The sequence below is a fragment of the Hippocampus bargibanti genome, linkage group LG11, assembly GCF_051943395.1.
Source record: "Hippocampus bargibanti isolate YZ-2025 linkage group LG11, ASM5194339v1, whole genome shotgun sequence".
NCBI lineage: Eukaryota > Metazoa > Chordata > Actinopteri > Syngnathiformes > Syngnathidae > Hippocampus > Hippocampus bargibanti.
In genome coordinates, this window is record NC_142744.1 from 10,300,149 (window position 1) to 10,319,547 (window position 19,399).

Here is a 19,399-nt window from a genome sequence, read left to right on the forward strand (position 1 = left end):
TGCATGAAGCAGTTCAAGATGAAAGAGGAGAGGATCAAAGCCTCCTTTTCACCAGTGGATTAGGGACGTCATGGTTAAATGTGCACGTCTGCTATAAATTAAATGTTGACAGCAAACTTGAAGCTGTGGCATCCATTGACGAAAAGCGATTGTCTCACATCTCTTGTCTCCACGTAAGTCCGCTTCAATTCCAAGCCGCTACAGGTACACATATGCATCGGCACTTTGCGGGCTCCTCAAGCCATGCATCCATCCAGCCGCATAATATAGAATACAGTAGTCCTTATACAGTGATACCTCAATTTACGAACACTTTTCAACAAACGTTTCGCTTTACGAACATTACATTCGCGAGAATATAATCTTGGCACACTAAGTAGTTTTCGGCAAACAAAACAAACCACACGGAGCGCCACGGTGGCTGGCGGACTAGTTTTCGGCAGAAGAACACCAAACCACCAAATGTAAACTGGAGCATAATGTTCCGCAAGGGATATTTACTGTAAATTAAGCAAGGGAGCATTTGTGGTAGGTGCTACCTTAGTTAAAAAAAATCCTTAATACTTTGCAACAATGGTTTTTTTTTTTTCGATTAGTCGTCTCATTGTGTTTCAAGTTGTGAAAAATGGGGCAGGCAATTTTATGGCCGGGCAGGTAACTTTTCAGAGTTGTCTGCCCTGGTGTCCCGTACCTTTTTGTCATGAGTTTCAGACACTGTTTTTACTAAAATTTGGACATGTGGCGTATGTGGCGTACAGGCCGGAGTTTGCCAATATCTGGTCTAAAGTGTAGCAGGATGACATTGAGTGTGGTCTAAAAAGCTCTCATTGGTCCTCTTGAGTGAGCGGCCGCACGAGCCACTCGCGTGCGGCCCCCTCCGCTTCTATAAATAGACCCGCGGGCTCTGTTGACGTAGTGGCAATTTGGCCTGGCAACGGACGGACGTTTGTCACCGTCAAACCGCTCGAAGCTTTGCCAAAAGGGAGAAGGCGGGACCCGATTTGAACTTATTTTCTTTCTTTTGGAGTGGAAAGGGAACTCACGTGAAAGATGCCGGCCGGTACTTTGGAAGGAACGACTTCATCCGCGCCTGGTGAGAGCTCCGTTGTGGAAAGTGCGCGGAGTCGGACGGTGAGCAGAAAGGTCAGTTCAATTCCACTCTTCTTATTAACTGATTTTATGATGATTCTTTTAAAATATGGATATCCATGTGTCACTTTTAAGTCTTCCAAACCTATTATGGAAAAGCGAAGACGGGCGCGAATCAACGAGAGTTTGGGCCACCTCAAGACGCTCATCCTGGACGCACTCAAGAAAGATGTAATGATGAAATATTTCTGGCGTATACATGTGATATTTTGAAAACAATTGCTCAATAATAATAATAATCATAATAATAATGCATTTAGAGTTCCAGACATTCCAAACTGGAGAAGGCGGATATCCTTGAGATGACAGTGAAGCACCTCAGGAACCTGCAACGTTTCCAGATGACAGGTAAACGTTTTATTTGAGTAAAATCGTCACTTATCACGAATGAGCTGCATCTAGATGTTGTTATTCTTTTTTTTTTTTCAATAACACTTGCATTTTGAAATGACAATTTTGAAGATAGTAAATAGTAAGAAAAGTCACATGAGGAAGCAGTCATGGCCTTTGTGAAGACTTGACAGCAAGCGAGACAATATGGAAATGATTTCCTGTCAAATGTGGAATCATTTTGTTATTTAAAACATATGTATGAAACTGGTTATGAAATGTTAACTTCTATATAGTATTGATCAGCCATCCACCACATCATTGATTATTTTTACTCACTATGAATGGACGTGTAGTGCGAACCTTCACTTGGAGATTGACTATACTATTTATGTATTAATTAATTAATTAGTTAATTAATTTATTTATTTATTTATTTATTTATTTATTTATTTGTTTGTTTGGTTAGTGTTCTATTTATTTATTTTTATTTGTATGTTTCTTTGTGTATTTATGTATGTATTCATTTTTGTATGTATTTATTTATTTACTCATTTAGTTATTTATGTATTTATTTATTTATGCATTTATGCATTTATTTATGCGTTTATTTGTATTATTTGTTTGTTTGTTTGTTTATTATTTATTTGGTTGTTACTCTGTTTATTTATTTATTTATTTATTTATTTATTTATTTATTTATTGCATTATTTATTTGTTTGTACAGTAAAGTCTCGTTATATCGATATCGGATATATCGATAGTCCCGGTTATATCGATGCTATTTCTATGCACGCACGGAGAAAATTACATGCAAACAGGGTCGGATATATCGATAGTCAAGGTTATATCGATATTTTTTCGGACTCCCTTGAATATCGATATAACGAGACTTTACTGTATTTTGTTCTATTTATTTATTTATATATTTATTTATTTGTGTGTTTATTGTGCATGTATTTAATTGTTTATTTATGTATGTATGTATGTATGTATGTATGTATGTATGTATGTATGTATGTATGTATGTATGTATGTATGTATGTGTGTATGTATTTATTTTGTTATTGTTTTATTTGTTAATTTATTTGTTTATTTATTGCTGTATTTGCTGTTTTTTTATTCATTTATATTAATGTATTTATTACAGTAACAAGGTTATCACGTCATCAGGTTTCAAGTTATCGCTGGTGCATGAAAGGGTTAAATTAGCAATATAATATGACTTAGAGGCACACGCTTGCGCACTGACTTCAATGGAGTTGTGTTGAAGTGTGTGCTGAAGCGTGTATGCTAGCAACATAAAGCGTAATACACTCAAACATGACATCACTTGTAGCAACGTTGTGATCTCCATGTTTTCCTCCACAGCGACCGCAGACCCGTCCGTCCTGGGTAAATACCGGGCCGGTTTCAGTGAGTGTGTGGGCGAGGTCACCCGTTACCTGTCCACGTGCGACGAGGTCAACTCCGAAACCAGGACGCGCCTGCTCAGCCACCTGGCGGCCCGCGTCTCCCAAATGTACGCCGTCAACTTCTACACGGTTCCTTGCAAAAACGCGACGCAGACACGGCCGCCGGCGGACACGCTGAATCTCCACAGCAGCTACAAGGTGGTCCCAACTCCCGATGGACATTTGGCATTTCTTGTTCCCGGTGCGTCTCTTGCACCTTTGGGCTCGCTAAACAGCTATTACGTGCCCCCCGGTGTCCCTCCCCTCACTTCAGACTCTGTGTGGAGACCCTGGTAGAGCAAAAAGGCAAACCTGGACTATTGGTTTTTATACTTCTTGTGCGTGTCCTGGAGAGAATAATGTTTACCTTTTTACTCACCCGTCATTGGGGCCATGTCAGTATTTCTTGAGAAACAAGAAAACGTCTCAAAAATGGTCTCAATACCGAAATTGTGTTGTCACTTGAGACACAAAAATCCGAGTGTGGTTGAGCGCAAAACGTTTATTCCATGGTGGGAATGCCAACAGGTGGCTCTCGAGGTGGATTGCACATTCAAACATTGAGCGAAACAGCACTTCATCATTCTGCCTGCCACTGGATGTTTTGCTAGCACTGATAGATGGACAAAGCTTCATTACGATGATGGCACATTTAGTCTCCGCTGAATGATGTGAAAACGGTTTGTTGAGAAGCACTGTATTTTTGAAGATGAATAAAAAGGTTCTATGTTGTTTATTGTACTGTAGTTCTTATCTATAATACTACTACTACTACTACTACTACTACTACTACTAATAATAATAATAGTAATAATAATATGAATCAAACCTTTAAAGGACAACTGACGTCACTTTTTTATGTTTTAACTGACATCAGAAAAACGTTTTATAGCATCTAAAATACCCAAAACACGCAGAATATTTTTAGTCAAATGCAAAACACCAATAAAAATGACAAAGTGTCAAAAAATTGAGCTGCGAATTGGGCATTTTCAGAAAGTCCCGCCCCCACTTTGTGACATCACGCCAAGACGTCTTGCATTGCTGGAGAATCAAAACAATGGCTTCAGATTCGGATAATATGCTTTCTTGTTACACATCCAGTTATGAATATAATTCAAATAGTTCTGAAGAGGAAAGCATACATGTTTGCAATCGATTAAAAAATTTATGCCATGCCATTTTGAGGCAACATTGGGGAGAAACGGATCACCAGAAAAGAAGCACAAAATGGCGACCTCCTGTGGCCACCTCCGTTTCCACAGGCTGATAAATTCCTTGTATGGAGCTTGGACACCCTGTTCTGGCTGCTTTTGGGTGCAACACAAATATCAGACCAAACAATACAGCAAAATACATTGACGTGATGGAAGGACTGCTACAATGTGCCTTTTTTTTTCGGGTCAGGGGCGTTCCTTTAGTGACGTCACGTACGGACTCGTCACCAACTCAAAAACAAGACTTCCTGAATATTCAGCGCGAGTCTTAAAACCTAAAATATAGCTCTATGCGGTGGAATCTTTTTAAAATACGCTCAGTAGAAGTCATTTGAAGCCATTTTACAAATTATGGACACAATTTGTCTGGAGACGTTGGTTGTCCTTTAAAGATGGAAGACGCTGATTTGCTGTGGCGACCCCTTGAAGGGAAAAGCCGAAAGGAAAGAAAGAAGAAGAATATATTTCATTTATAAGCGCCTTTCAAAACTCTCAAGGACACTTTACAATCACAGGATATTCTTTCTGCGGGTGAGCAGCGGCAGCCACACGCGCCAGCGTCATCTGCACTGTGATAGTTTGCTGAGTTTAGTAATTTTCACGTATGGAAATGTATTTTTTATTTTTTAATTTTCATAACAAAATAACAATATGATCATTCAAAACAATCTTTTCCCGTGAATGATAACGTGAGTTATCGAATCGACCTCATGTATAAGCAATGTTTAAAAAGCAGCTCATTATTTTTAACCACTATGGCCAGTAAGAAATAAAATAAAAACAAATAGAAATAAAAGAACATATTGTCACCAAAAAAAGCTTACATGTGAAACTTTGCATTGTCAAAATAATTTACCATTTATTTTGTTATTTATTTTGTGTGTGTGAATTTGCATGGCTATTTTTGTGAGGACCGCTATGATTTTATTCCATACTTATCTGGACCTTACAAAAACATTCAAACAGGAATGTGTGTACATGTGCGTGTGTGTGTGTGTGTGTGTGAGTTTGTATGACTATTTTTGTGATGACCAGTATGATTTTATTCCATACTTATCTGGGCCTCACAAATACTTCAAACAGGAATGTGTGTGTGCGTATGCATGAGTTTGTATGACTCTTTTTGTGAGGACCACTAGGATTTTATGATACTTACCCGGACTTCGCAAAGACATTCAAACACGAATGTGTATGCGTGCGTGTGTTTGCATGTGTCTGTGTGTGTCATTTTCTCAACAAGGTTGAGAATCGCTGATGCGGTGAGGCTAACGAGACGTGACCGAGCGCCACCTCGGCGACGTTGACACGGCGGGCTCCTCCTCCAAAGGCCAATTCACCATATCAAGAAGCGGCAGCTTCACCAGCACGTCTCTTCACCTCTGACAATCCATCAACCACGAAGGATGTCGGTCCTCCACAACCCACAGCTCCACCGCATCACTTTTAGTCATGTTTCCCCCTCTTTTTCACATTTGTACAATTTAAGAATCCGGAAGATGTTGAACCAACAAGTGTAAAATATGTCTGGTGATATTCCTCCGTTTCTGAATCCGCACATTTCGTTGATAATGCGCAGTCGGTGACAAAAACAAGTCCCCCTTGAGCCTTTGAGAAGACCCCCAAAGTACAAAAAAAAAACAAAGGCGGTGCCCCTCAGAGGCCGAATGGCTCCTCCCCCCGTGACCCTCTCCATCTCCATAATGGGGCCTTCCCCCTTGTTTGCCCAGGAAGAGGTTTGATCGCCGGAGAGGGATGAGGGTGAGCATGCTGTCACTTTCACTCCCAAGTGGGAATGTCGGCAGCTCCCCGAGGTTCCGCTTTGAAAGATTTTGTCGGCGCCTCGGCGGCAGGCCGTGCTCTTCAGATCGCCGAAGCTGTGAGGTCGCGACAGGTTGCCTCCATTCGTCGGGGAACCTGCCGCGATGTCATCGGCATGGGGCATCGTCAACAGATGATGGCCACTCTTGGGAATGTTTGCGGGTCGGACCCCCTCCCGCTTGTCTTTTGTCTTATTGTATCTTATCCTTTCTGGTGGATAACCCACCGCACCCCACCCACCCCCCTCGGGTGCGCCATTTTCCCAAATGTTGCAAAGAGAAGAGGTGTAAACATTTGTCGTTGGGCTTTTACCATCCGCGGTGATTGATGGCTCACCGACAAAGTGACAACGGTCGCACCCACCGGAAACTTCTCCGCCTCTGCGGCGGCGGCGGCGGATGAATTGGCGCGTTATTGTCTGAAGGGCGCTCGATAGGGGGTCGACGTCGCCAATCGTCCCCGAGGCGAAGGAATGAATCGGGTTCTCGATATCAATGGTGAATGCCCTTTGTCCCTTTTTGATTTAGCAAGTTGTTTTGGAAAACACATGCGACATTCCAGGGGAAGTGGCGCTTCCACACGCATGAATCAAGGATCAGCCTGACACCGGAACATTGGGGGATGCAAATTTATCACTCTGGACTCACACCGAGGGCATAATGGAAAAGGGTGTTAAAAGTGAATCGCGCTGGCGATTCATCACCAAGTCTGCTTGTCTTCAAAGGGAATGCCGGATATCAGGAAGACCCCCACAAAGCCTCAATTCGAGGTCCGTGTGCATTGAGGGCTAAATGTTGGCCCCCTTGTTTGTAAGCAAGGCCTACATTGAAAGTGCAAAAAAAATGCCTGTTTGTTTTCTTGAGCAGTTCAGGTCTCCCTGAAACCTTACTTTGTGGATTTTCATCGATTGTGGGAGGTCTTGAGCCCATTAAACACAAAAACAGGGAGGGAGAGTGGCTGCCTTTCCAGCAACTCCTGTATTTTGTTTTTCTACTTTCATTCCTTTCATAACTTTGCTGCTATGAAATGTACATTTCTCCACTGTGAGACTAATAAAGGCAAATCCAATGCAATTCAATCCAATTACTGTATAGTAAGTTATTTTTTTTGTCCAGAATAAAACGGCCATCATCAGTAAGCCCTTTTTAGATGAAAAAAAACCACCATGTATAGTATGCCGTTTTTAGCCCAAAAAAAAAAACACACAAAAATGACCATTTATCAAAACCGTTTTTTTAACCTGAAAAAAACAACAATGCAGAGTAAGCCGTTTTTAACCTAAAAAAACCCGACCATATATAATAAGGCATTTATAACCGAAAAAAAATAACCATGAGTAAGGCATTTTCAACCCGAAAAAAAACAACCACGAGTAAGGCATTTTTAGCCTGAAAAAAATCGACTGTAAGGCGTTTTTGACCCGGAAAAAAACCCAACATATATAGTAAGGCCTTTTTGACCCCCCCCCCCCCCCCCCCCAAAAAAAAAAAAAAAACACAAAAAAAACGACCATGTATGGTCAGGTGTTTTTAGCCCGAAAAAAATCGTCTGTAAGGCGTTTTTGATCCGGAAAAAAACCCAACATATATAGTAAGGCCTTTTTGACCACTCCCCCCCCCCAAAAAAAACAAAAACAAAAAAACCACCATGTATGGTCAGGTGTTTTTAGCCGGAAAAAAAACTCAGTGAGCCGTTTTTCACACACAAAAGAAATAAAATGATTGTGTATAGTCAGGTATTTTTGACCCAAAGTAAATGACCATGTATAGTATGCCGTTTTTAGCCCGAAAAAAAACTACCATGTGTAACGGAGTTGTACACTAAGATTATTAAATTATGATGGAAGTGACGCAACGGCGCACAGTGTGGCACAAAGTCCCGCCCATAGTTTCCAGAACAATCTGGACGAGATTTATGGTGAGTCGCATTTCTCTGATGGTCTGGATTAACACGCATTTTCATGACAATATCTTATTTTGTTTCCCCTTTTGTACTGTCTAGTGTTATTTAATTAGTTCCCTTATTCATTTCGAGTCCACATTACTTTTTGTGTCATTATTTAATTCACGTTTTGTCAAGTGGAACTCATAGCTTCATAGTGCTTTTCTGTTGCGCAGTTAATCACAAGACGAAACCCATGCAACTTCACCCATCCCTTCTGCCATACTGTGTTGCAGGTAATGATTGTTTCATTTCGTTTTTATTGTATAGTATTTAGTTTCTTGTGTCGCGTTTCATTTGGCCGTGAGTGTTCGTGGTAGGTCGTACTGCCGCCATTACGAACCGCGTGTACCCTCCGACCGCGTGCTCTGCCGACGTCTCTGCATGTGATGCGTTCAGGGACATCATGTAAATAGCCGAGAACTTGTGTTGTTTTCTCTTTTTCTGTAAATAACCACTATACGATCACATGTTGTTCATTCTGTATTGTTAACCACAATGTTTCGCACATGCAGAAGAATTTGTTTTGGAAAACACATGCGACATTCCAGGGGAAGTGGTGCTTCCACACGCATGAATCAAGGATCAGCCTGACACCGGAACATTGGGGGATGCAAATTTATCACTCTGGACTCACACCGAGGGCATAATGGAAAAGGGTGTTAAAAGTGAATCGCGCTGGCGATTCATCACCAAGTCTGCTTGTCTTCAAAGGGAATGCCGGATATCAGGAAGACCCCCACAAAGCCTCAATTCGAGGTCCGTGTGCATTGAGGGCTAAATGTTGGCCCCCTTGTTTGTAAGCAAGGCCTACATTGAAAGTGCAAAAAAAATGCCTGTTTGTTTTCTTGAGCAGTTCAGGTCTCCCTGAAACCTTACTTCGTGGATTTTCATCGATTGTGGGAGGTCTTGAGCCCATTAAACACAAAAACAGGGAGGGAGAGTGGCTGCCTTTCCAGCAGCTCCTGTATTTTGTTTTTCTACTTTCATTCCTTTCATAACTTTGCTGCTATGAAATGTACATTTCTCCACTGTGAGACTAATAAAGGCAAATCCAATGCAATTCAATCCAATTACTGTATAGTAAGTTATTTTTTTTGTCCAGAATAAAACGGCCATCATCAGTAAGCCCTTTTTAGATGAAAAAAAACCACCATGTATAGTATGCCGTTTTTAGCCAAAAAAAAAAAACACACAAAAATGACCATTTATCAAAACCGTTTTTTAACCTGAAAAAAACAACAATGCAGAGTAAGCCGTTTTTAACCTAAAAAAACCCGACCATATATAATAAGGCATTTATAACCGAAAAAAAATAACCATGAGTAAGGCGTTTTCAACCCGAAAAAAAACAACCACGAGTAAGGCATTTTTAGCCTGAAAAAAATCGACTGTAAGGCGTTTTTGACCCGGAAAAAAACCCAACATATATAGTAAGGCCTTTTTGACCCCCCCCCCCCCCCCCCCCCAAAAAAAAAAAAAAAACACAAAAAAAACGACCATGTATGGTCAGGTGTTTTTAGCCCGAAAAAAATCGTCTGTAAGGCGTTTGTGATCCGGAAAAAAACCCAACATATATAGTAAGGCCTTTTTGACCACTCCCCCCCCAAAAAAAAAAAAAACAAAAACAAAAAAACCACCATGTATGGTCAGGTGTTTTTAGCCGAAAAAAAAACTCAGTGAGCCGTTTTTCACACACAAAAGAAATAAAATGATTGTGTATAGTCAGGTATTTTTGACCCAAAGTAAATGACCATGTATAGTATGCCGTTTTTAGCCCGAAAAAAAACTACCATGTGTAACGGAGTTGTACACTAAGATTATTAAATTATGATGGAAGTGACGCAACGGCGCACAGTGTGGCACAAAGTCCCGCCCATAGTTTCCAGAACAATCTGGACGAGATTTATGGTGAGTCGCATTTCTCTGATGGTCTGGATTAACACGCATTTTCATGACAATATCTTATTTTGTTTCCCCTTTTGTACTGTCTAGTGTTATTTAATTAGTGCCATTATTCATTTCGAGTCCAGATTACTTTTTGTGTCATTATTTAATTCACGTTTTGTCAAGTGGAACTCATAGCTTCATAGTGCTTTTCTGTTGCGCAGTTAATCACAAGACGAAACCCATGCAACTTCACCCATCCCTTCTGCCATACTGTGTTGCAGGTAATGATTGTTTCATTTCGTTTTTATTGTATAGTATTTAGTTTCTTGTGTCGCGTTTCATTTGGCCGTGAGTGTTCGTGGTAGGTCGTACTGCCGCCATTACGAAACGCGTGTACCCTCCGACCGCGTGTTCTGCCGACGTCTCTGCATGTGATGCGTTCAGGGACATCATGTAAATAGCCCATAACTTGTGTTGTTTTCTCTTTTTCTGTAAATAACCACTATACGATCACACGTTGTTCATTCTGTATTGTTAACCACAATGTTTTGCACATGCAGAACAATCTGGACGAGACCATCCCTTCTGCCATACTGTGTTGCAGCAATAAAAGAAATAAAAAGACACATCCACACGTCTGGTATTATTAAGATGGCAGCAACATGGAGCTCAAGACAGTCACTGTTGTGACACCCGTCACACATGTATAGTAAGGCATATAAAAAAAATGACCATGTATTCATTGCAAGTCATGTTTGACCCAAAATAAACGGCCATTTGTAGTAAGGCGTTTTAGCATGAAAAATAAGACATGTAAAGTAAGGCATGTTTTAACCTGAAAAAAAGAAAAAAAAAAGCGCTTTTTACAACCATGTTTAGTAAGGCGTTTTTTTTTTTTAGTAGAAAAAAAAGACCATGCTTTGTAGGGGTTTTAAAAACGAAAAAAATGACCATGGATGTATCATAAGGTGGTTTTGAATACGAAACAGATCAATGCTAATACGTATTTTAGCATGAGAAAACCATGTATAGTAAGTGCTAAAGTGCATGCTTTGCAAACAATAGGTCCTGGATTCAATCCCTGGCATATCCACTTGGGTTTTTGTAAATTTCCCCATTAATTAACTATTAAAGGCTTCCTTATTCGTATTCTTATTTAAAAAAAAACACAATTTACAGTAAGTCGTTTTTACTCGGAAAAAAACAACCATCTACAGTAAGTTGTTTTTAACACCACCCTGAATATAAGGCATTTTTGACCCGTAATAAACAACCATGTATAGTAACATGTTTTTAGCCCGAAAAAGAAATGACCGTGACAGTAAGCCATTTTTAGCAAGAAAAAGACAACCATGTATAGTCAGGCGTTTTTAGCGAAAAATAAAAAAGACCATGTAAAGTAAGCCGTTTTTATCCGAGAAAAACAACCATGTATAGTATGCTGTTTTTGGTAAAAAAAAAAAAAAAAAAAAAAACCAAAATGTATAGTAAGTCATTTTTCGCCCGAAAAAAATTACCCTGTATAGTAAGCCATTTTTTAACCCGAAAAACAACAACCATGTATAGTAAGACGTTTTTAACTTAAAACAACCGTGTATACTAAGGCATTTTTAGCCCACAAAAAACCCGACCATGTATAGTAAGGCATTTTTAACCCGAATAAACGACCATGTATAGTAAGGCGTTTTAGCATGAAAAAAACACCATGTATGGTAAGGCGTTTTTAGCCGAATAAAAAGCGACCATGCATAGTAAGGCGTTTTAGACCGAAAAAAGACCATGTATAGTATGGCGTTTTTAGCCTGAAAAAACGACCATGTATAGTAAGGTGGTTTTAGCCGAAAGAAATGACCATGAATAGTAAGGCGTTTTTAGCTGAAAAAAACAACCATGTATAGTAAGGCATTTTTACCCGAAATAAACGATCATGTATAGTAAAGCATTTTTACCCGAAATAAACGATCATGTATAGTAAGGCATTTTTAGCTAAAAAAACGACCATGTATAGTAAGGCGTTTTTAACCCGACCAAAACAACCATGTACAGTAAGGTGTTTTTAACTTGACAAAAGCAACCATGGATCGTAAGTCATTTTTAACTTGACCAAAACCACCATGTATACCAAGGCATTTTTCGCTCAAAAAAACAACCATGTATAGTACGCCGTTTTTAACTTGACAAAAACGACCATGTATATTAAGGTGTTTTTGGCCGAAAAAAAATGACCATGAATAAATAGTAAGGCGTTTTTGGCCGAAAAAAAATGAGCACGTATAGTAAAGCATTTTTAGCCCGAAAAAAACAGCCATGTATAGTAATGCGTTTTTTTAGCCAAAAAAACAACAACCACGTATAGTAAGGCGTTTTAGCCCGAAAAAAAACAACCATGTATATACAGTATGTTCAGAGGAAAAAAACGACCACGTATAATAAAGGCTTGGGAGTACATTGAGAGCGTCGGCTAAACTTCACTGAAAATCGACGAGGACAGGCAGCATTTGTGCCTCCGTCACTGAGGCTCGCATGACCTTTTTGTGGCCTTGTCACCTCTCTCTCCCCACTGGACGCCCTAAACTCTGTGGGAACCTCCTCTTTCGACTCCTCCGTGCTTTGTGTTCCTTCGGACATTGTTTGTCATACCCGATAAAGTGTCCTCCCCTCTTTTCTTCACACTTTCCCTTCCAAAGGCCACTTTAGCCGTGCACTTACTGCGGCGGGTTCTGACCAGGAGGTAAATACTTGCTTTTTATTTGACATCACAGGACACTTTGCGAGACCTGCTTCTGCAGGTCACTCCGTCACACCCGCCGATGGATGGTGACGAGTGATTTGGCGTCGATGATAACTCTATTGACCTCTAAATGAATGATGAAAATAAATACAAAAAGAGAGATAACATCTATTTTCCGTACCGCTTATTGCTCATTAGGGTCACGGGGGCTGCTGGAGCCAATGCCAGCTGTCTTCGGCCACGAGGTAGGGGACACCCTGAATTGGTTGCCAGCCAATCACAGGGCACACAAGGACAAACAACAGTCACTCTCACACTCACTCCTAGGGACAGTCTGGAGTCTTCAATTAGCCTGCCATGCATGTTTTTGGAGTGTGGGAGGAAACCAGAGGAAAAGCCACACGGGCCCGGGGAGAACATGCGAACTCCACACAGGAAGGCCGGACTGGGACACGAACCAGCGGCCTGTGCACTGTGAAGCCGGTGTGCTAACCACTTGACTACCGGGCCGCGTGTGAGATAAACAATAAATAGATAGACTGAGAGAAGGAAAGGCAGACAGACAAATAAATAAATAAATAAATACAAAAATAAATAACTGAACAAATAAACACACAAAAAAACATGAATAAATAAATAAATACATAAATAAATAAATAAATAAATAAATGAGCGATTCATCTATACAATTATTTTCTGATAAGTTTTTTTAATCAAATGTTTGGGATAAAATTGCATAAAATTTTATGATGTCATCAATTTATGTGAACAAAAACAAATATTTTAAGTTTTATTTATACTTCATATGTATACTAAATTTGGTTGTTCATTGCATTTTTTTCTCATTTTCATCATGATTTTTAAAAAAATGTATATAAAATGCCCATTTTTCTTTCATTGAAAATAATCTTAAAAAAGATTTAATGTCTCATGTCCTCTTGAGCTCTACATCTCTGGTCAAGTGAGGATTACTGCCTCTCGGGTCAAGCCTTCACACTTTGGAAGTAAGACGGCCAAGCGGGTTTTTTTGTTATGGGAATTGGGATGTGACAGCGCTGGACCGAGGACCCAATCAACCCGCTGACCTTTGATCCTTATTAACCATGGGTTAGCATGCGCTATTGAAGGTGTAGCCATCTGTGTGCCTTGTTGCATCCAGGCTTGTCTCCTTCTTGCGCCTTTCTATCATTTTGAAGCGCCGGGGTTGCGGCGGGGAGTCTCATGGAATGATGAGTGACACGTCCGATCATCTTTTTTTAAATGTCATTTATGTCTGTCTGTCTGAAAGGACTGAAGTTCTGTTTGTGATGTAATGTAAGGAAAGAGATGCCCATTTCACGGTAAGATCAGAGCATTGTCATCAAATGGTTTATATATAATATTCTTTTGTAATCGTATTTTCCGGTGTATAAGGTGCACCCAAAAGCCTTGATTTTCTTCAAAAGATGACCCTCCACCTGACACCCAGGTTCACCTCATATGTGAAGTAATTTGGAGTCGTAACAGGTTTCGCAACTACTGTCAACATTGACCGACTCCATTTCCCCCGTAAAAGTAGTCGTGCGTAACCCCAGCCTCGACTGTAGCACCTTATAATGCGGTGTGCCTTATATTTGGAAAACCTTAAAATATTTATATACAGTAAAGTCTCGTTATATCGATATCGGTTATATCGATAGTACCTCTTATTACGATACTATTTTCATTTCCCTTGCATATTTCTAGTCTTTTTATGTATAATTAGTACCGTTTAGTACGATACCCGGTTATTACGATAATCCGGTTATTACGGTGCTCCTTTTCATCCCCCGCCGGCCATTTTTGTGTTTTATATCGATATATCAGTCGCGCCATTGGTCAACTTGGTCACGTGTCTTGTTACGTGAGCCGCCATCGGTCGCGCCATTGGTCGACTTGGTCACATGAGCCGCCATCGGTCGCGCTATTGGTCGACTTGGCCGTGTGACTTTGTCACATGTCACGCCATCAGTCGCGCCATTGGTCGACTTGGTCAGGTGACTTGGTTACGTGCCCAGCACCCGTGTAGCAGAGCCATTTTCATTTTCAGACGCTAGCTCGTGTGTAGCAGACGAGATTGAAGTGTTTGTGTTAAAAGGTAAAAATGGGAAGCAGAAGAAGATTGATGACTTTTTTAAATTGTATACATAATACAGTAAGATGTAAGCGTTGCAGTTTCCCTGTTGTGTTATGTACATGCCCACTGTACTGTATATGAATGCAATCGTTTTTTGCAACAATGTTTCTTGTTTTGTCTGCTGAAGCGCGATGATTTTGAAAATTATTAACATTCCATACTGTGTATTAAAGGACAGCCGATGTCACTTTTTATTCAAATGTGTTGAGAAAGTTAGATTGTATCCTCATTTTATGTAATGCTGTAATACTGAACTGATCTGGCAACCTAGCCACGACGCGACATCACATGACTTGACAGCGATAAAAGCCGGTGTGTGTGTCTATGTTTTGCACTTCTCGTACGACGGTGAACGCAGCGGTTGCTGTCTGTGCTTCGGCAATAAATATCCTACTTGTATGATCTAAACAAGAGGACCTTCTCGACTCTTTATTCTCCCAAATGCATCGCGAAAGCGCTGAAGATCTCAACAAAATGCAAATAAAAATGACTTCACGCCAAGACGTCTTGCATTGCTTGTGAATCCAAACATTGGCTTCAGATTCGGATAATATGCTTTCTTGTTACACATCCAGTTATGAATATGTTTCAAATACACTGTAGTTCTGAAGATTAAAGCATACATGTTTACAATCATTAAATAATTATATGTGCCATTTTGAGGCAACATTGGGGGAACATTTCCCACCCAAAAAAAAGGGAGCTAATGGCCAGCTCCGTTTCTTATATGGCGCTTGGCTGCCCTCTTTTGGCGGCTTTTGTTTAATGCAGTTCGGCGCAGGATCGGATATATCGATAGTCCCGGTTATATCGATATTTTTTCGCACTCCCTTGAATATATATATATATATATATATATATATATATATATATATATATATATATATATATATATATATATATATATATATATATATATATATATATATATATATATATATATATATATATATATATATATATATATATATATATATATATATATATATATATATATCTGTATGTACTTTTCTTTGGGAGGGTGACATTTTTTTAAGATAAAAAACATCCCTTGTTGGGAAACACTGGTCTAGTGTACATGGGACTGTACATGTTGATGGATGATTAACGTTTTCCTTCTGGTGATGACATCATCAGAGCGAGACAGGGGCCTGAACCTTTGAACCTTACGAACAAAACAAAACCAAAAAAAGTTCATCCAACCCCACATGTTGATAATGAGCTGTTTTCTTTTTTTATTTGCAGAATTGATCGACGGTCCGAAAGCATCTGGCAGCACCTCGCAAATATTTGTCCAAAAAGGGAATCGATGGGAATCTACGGCACGGCAGGATTGGAAATTGTCATATTGCTGCAATGCGAACGGTCACTTTTCCAAACGTGCTCCTGTATGCTGCCGTCACGCTCCAAAAATTCCAATTTTACAGTCAGCGAAGAAGAACATTTGTCCACTTGGCATCTGATGACCAGTGAGTCATTCGACTTGTGTAGAGTGCAGCTCCCCAGGTCGGTTATTTCCTCTTGGGGCAAACGACACAGAAGCTCGTCCCTGCCGACGGACGCCAGCGGTCGCCTACGCAGATAATCGGGACCGTCGCACAACATCCTGTCGAGCGCCTCGATGCCCTGATTGTTGTTCAGAACGAAATCGTGCAAATACCACATGTGGCAGTCACATTGCCAAGGGTTTCCGTGGAGTCGTAACATGTGCGGGAGTGCAAAGTGGTCCAGGAGGCCCGACGGGAGGTTCTTCAGTTGGTTGTCAGACAGGTAGAGTTGCTGAATGAACTCCTGGTCCTGAAACAATCTGGGCTCCAGCGTACTCAGCTGGTTTTGGTGGAGGTGGATCATTTTGATGCGTTTGAGTTCAGCGAAAATCGTCTCCGGCAATGACGTGAGTTTGTTTTCGGAGAGATCAAGGTTCTCGAGGAAGGTGACGTTTTGAAACGTGTCTTCAAGGAGACTTGAAAGTTGATTGGAGGACAAGAGCAGATCTGTCAGGGATGTCAACGTACTGAGGGAGGACACTTGGGTCAGTCTGTTTCCTCTTAGGTCCAAATGTGTCAGATTTGAAGGTTCCCGTGCAAACACATCGTCGCTGAAAGTGGTGAGGCGGTTCCCGCGGAGGTTGAGCACCTTCAATTTGGGCAACGCGGAAAAGATGTCGTCGGCAAGTTCTGATATTGTATTCCCCTCCAAGTGAAGTTCCGTCAGGTGAGTCACATGATGAAACATGCCAGATGAAATATTGCTAATCTGGTTGTTGTTTATTTTGAGAACCTCCAAGGAGGCCAAACCGGAAAAGGTCTCTTCTTCCACCTTCTGGATTTTATTCAGAGATAGATCCAAGGCACGCAGATTGCGAAGGTTCCGAAACAATAACGGAGGGAAATTGGAGATTATGTTGGCCTTGATCTCCAGGGTCTCTAAGTTTTTAAGAGCATTAAACATACCAGGAAGAACAGCGTTAAACCTGTTGTAGTTGAGCTGCAGCGTCGTCAGGTTTTCCTGTTTGGAAAAAGTCCCCAGAAACAAATGTTCCAGCCAAGGGTTCCCACTGATCTCCAGTTCTTGAAGCGCTGACAGGTTTTCAAAAGCCCGAGAATGAATACTTCGTAGTGGATTGTTCAAGAAGATTAGCTTGTGGAGTTGGGGACTCTCCTCAAAGGTTGTAGGAAACAAGTACTGCACGGCTGACGTCATGATGATGACTTCCTCGGCTTCCTTGGAGATGTTTTTGGGCACCGATGTCATGTGTTCATCGGCGCAAAGGACTTGGGCTGGCGTAAAACATTGGCATTTGTACGGACAGTTGAAGTGGGTCAAGATGGCGGCTTGGGGACACAGAAGCAGCAGCATAAACACAGTTGGCCGCAGTCCTCTGTCCATTTTTCCCTGTTGAGACAAAACAGAAGATTTGCAAAATAATAGCTAAAGTAAGCATGCTCAATATTGAAGTACAAGTACATACTGATATACAATACAATAGATATTGATTTTTATAGCGCTTTAACAACAGCTAAAGCTGTAACAAAGTGCTTAACATGGACAGCTATCATATATGTGTAACATAATATGGTAGTTGCAGTAGAAATTGTGATTTTTTTTATTGAAGTAAACAAATAACCAGTACAATAAGTTGTATTGATTTATATAACACTTTAACAACAGCAACAAAGTGCTAAACATGGACAGCTATCATATACTGTATGTGTAAAATAACATGCTGGTTGTAGTAGAAAATATGATTTATTTTTTTGAAGAAAACAAATAACTCGTAAGATAAGTACTGACTGAAATGTACTTTAGCACCAAAGCAACATCCAAACTTAATGTTGAAGAAAATATGGGGATTAAAGGTTATTGACGATGAGTGGTATGTGTCTCTCTCTTGCGGTAGGGCAAAGAATTAATCGACCCCTCCGTTTTCCAAAGCGCTTATTATCTTCACGAGAGTCACTGAATTATGTTTAAACTGAAATGACGTAAACATTTTTTTAAATACAGTTTCGTACAGTTGTGAGGTGGTGTTCGGGTGGATTTGAGTTTTAAGTATAATATATTTGAATATAAACATTTAGTTTGTTTTTATTTTGAAAGAGTGGGGAGTAGAAACAGTACATTTATGTAGTCTTACTCTGGTACGAATACCTGTTTTTAAAACCAGTAGCAGTTAAAAAAAATCATTAAAAATGAAATATTCAAGATGACTACGGATAGAGGGAAAAAGGCGATTTCCGGTCATTAAAAAAAATAAAAAGCATTTGTGTTTTGTTACTTCCCCAAACCGTCTTTGTAACTCGTTTGTAAAAGTGATGTCGTTGTTCAACTCACCCTCGCCTGCTGAAATGGAGCCGAGATAATAAAATTCCCTCTGGATTCAACAGCCTGCTGACCGAAAGGCAAATAGCACAGCGAGCCGAAATTTTAGGCAAGAGCAAACCTTTGGTCGGTGGCCACTTGGTCTGTCACTTTATTTTGCTCGCAACAAGAAACCCAATTGGAGTGATTTATTGCCTTGATAAATCGAACCCCCCACTACCTCTGTGTATATCTTAAGTGTGATTATGCCAATCAATAGACTCATTTTAAAAATATTGGTGAAACGGGGTAAAATATTTTCAGTGGTGACGTTCGCTGGTGAAACGGATCACGTGACAGATGAGAACAAACGGACTGCACAAGCAATATTAAAAAGTAGGTTTTTAAATCGGGTGTTAAATTATTTGCACTACTCAAAAAATATTAAAAAAATATCCTGGAAAAAAGTCTAATGTCCGTTTTTAAAAATTATTGAGTAAAAAAAAAAAAATGGTTTGTCGTGTACGAATGTTATTCTCTTAAAGGACAACCGACGTCTGCGGACAAGTTGTGTCCATAATTTGTAAAATGGCTTCAAATGACTTCTACTGAGCGTATTTTACAAAGATTCCACCGCATATAACTATATTTTACGTTTTAAGACTCGCGCTGAATATTCAGGAAGTCTTGTTTTTGAGTTAGTGACGAGTCCGTACGTGACGTCACTCAAGGAACGCCCCTGACCGAAAGAAAGACACATTTTAGCAGTCCTTCCATCACGTCAATGTATTTTGCTGTACTTGTTTGGTCTGAAAACCTCGTGTTGCCAGAAGAGGGCGACCAAGCTCCATGGAAGGAATTTATCAGCCTATGGAAACGGGTTGATTAATTCCTCAGAGGAGTTTGGACGCCA

General features: G+C 40.2%; 2 protein-coding genes across 2 annotated transcripts; one reads left to right on the top strand and one right to left on the bottom strand.

Annotated features, from left to right (window-relative positions):
- Positions 1–944: 944 nt before the first annotated feature.
- Positions 945–3,590, top strand: LOC148891496 (transcription factor HES-1-like). Its single transcript, XM_089008488.1, has 4 exons — positions 945–1,143; positions 1,225–1,320; positions 1,410–1,497; positions 2,851–3,590. Exons 1-4 carry the CDS (start codon positions 1,051–1,053, stop codon positions 3,228–3,230), a joined length of 657 nt encoding a protein of 218 aa, XP_088864614.1. The 5' UTR covers positions 945–1,050; the 3' UTR covers positions 3,231–3,590.
- Positions 3,591–15,704: 12,114 nt separating this feature from the next.
- LOC148891497 (uncharacterized) lies at positions 15,705–18,662 on the bottom strand. Its single transcript, XM_089009027.1, has 2 exons — positions 18,520–18,662; positions 15,705–17,580 (listed from the first exon to the last, which is right to left on the bottom strand). Exon 2 carries the CDS (start codon positions 17,572–17,574, stop codon positions 16,003–16,005), a length of 1,572 nt encoding a protein of 523 aa, XP_088865153.1. The 5' UTR covers positions 17,575–17,580; positions 18,520–18,662; the 3' UTR covers positions 15,705–16,002.
- Between the last annotated feature and the right edge of the window lie 737 nt (positions 18,663–19,399).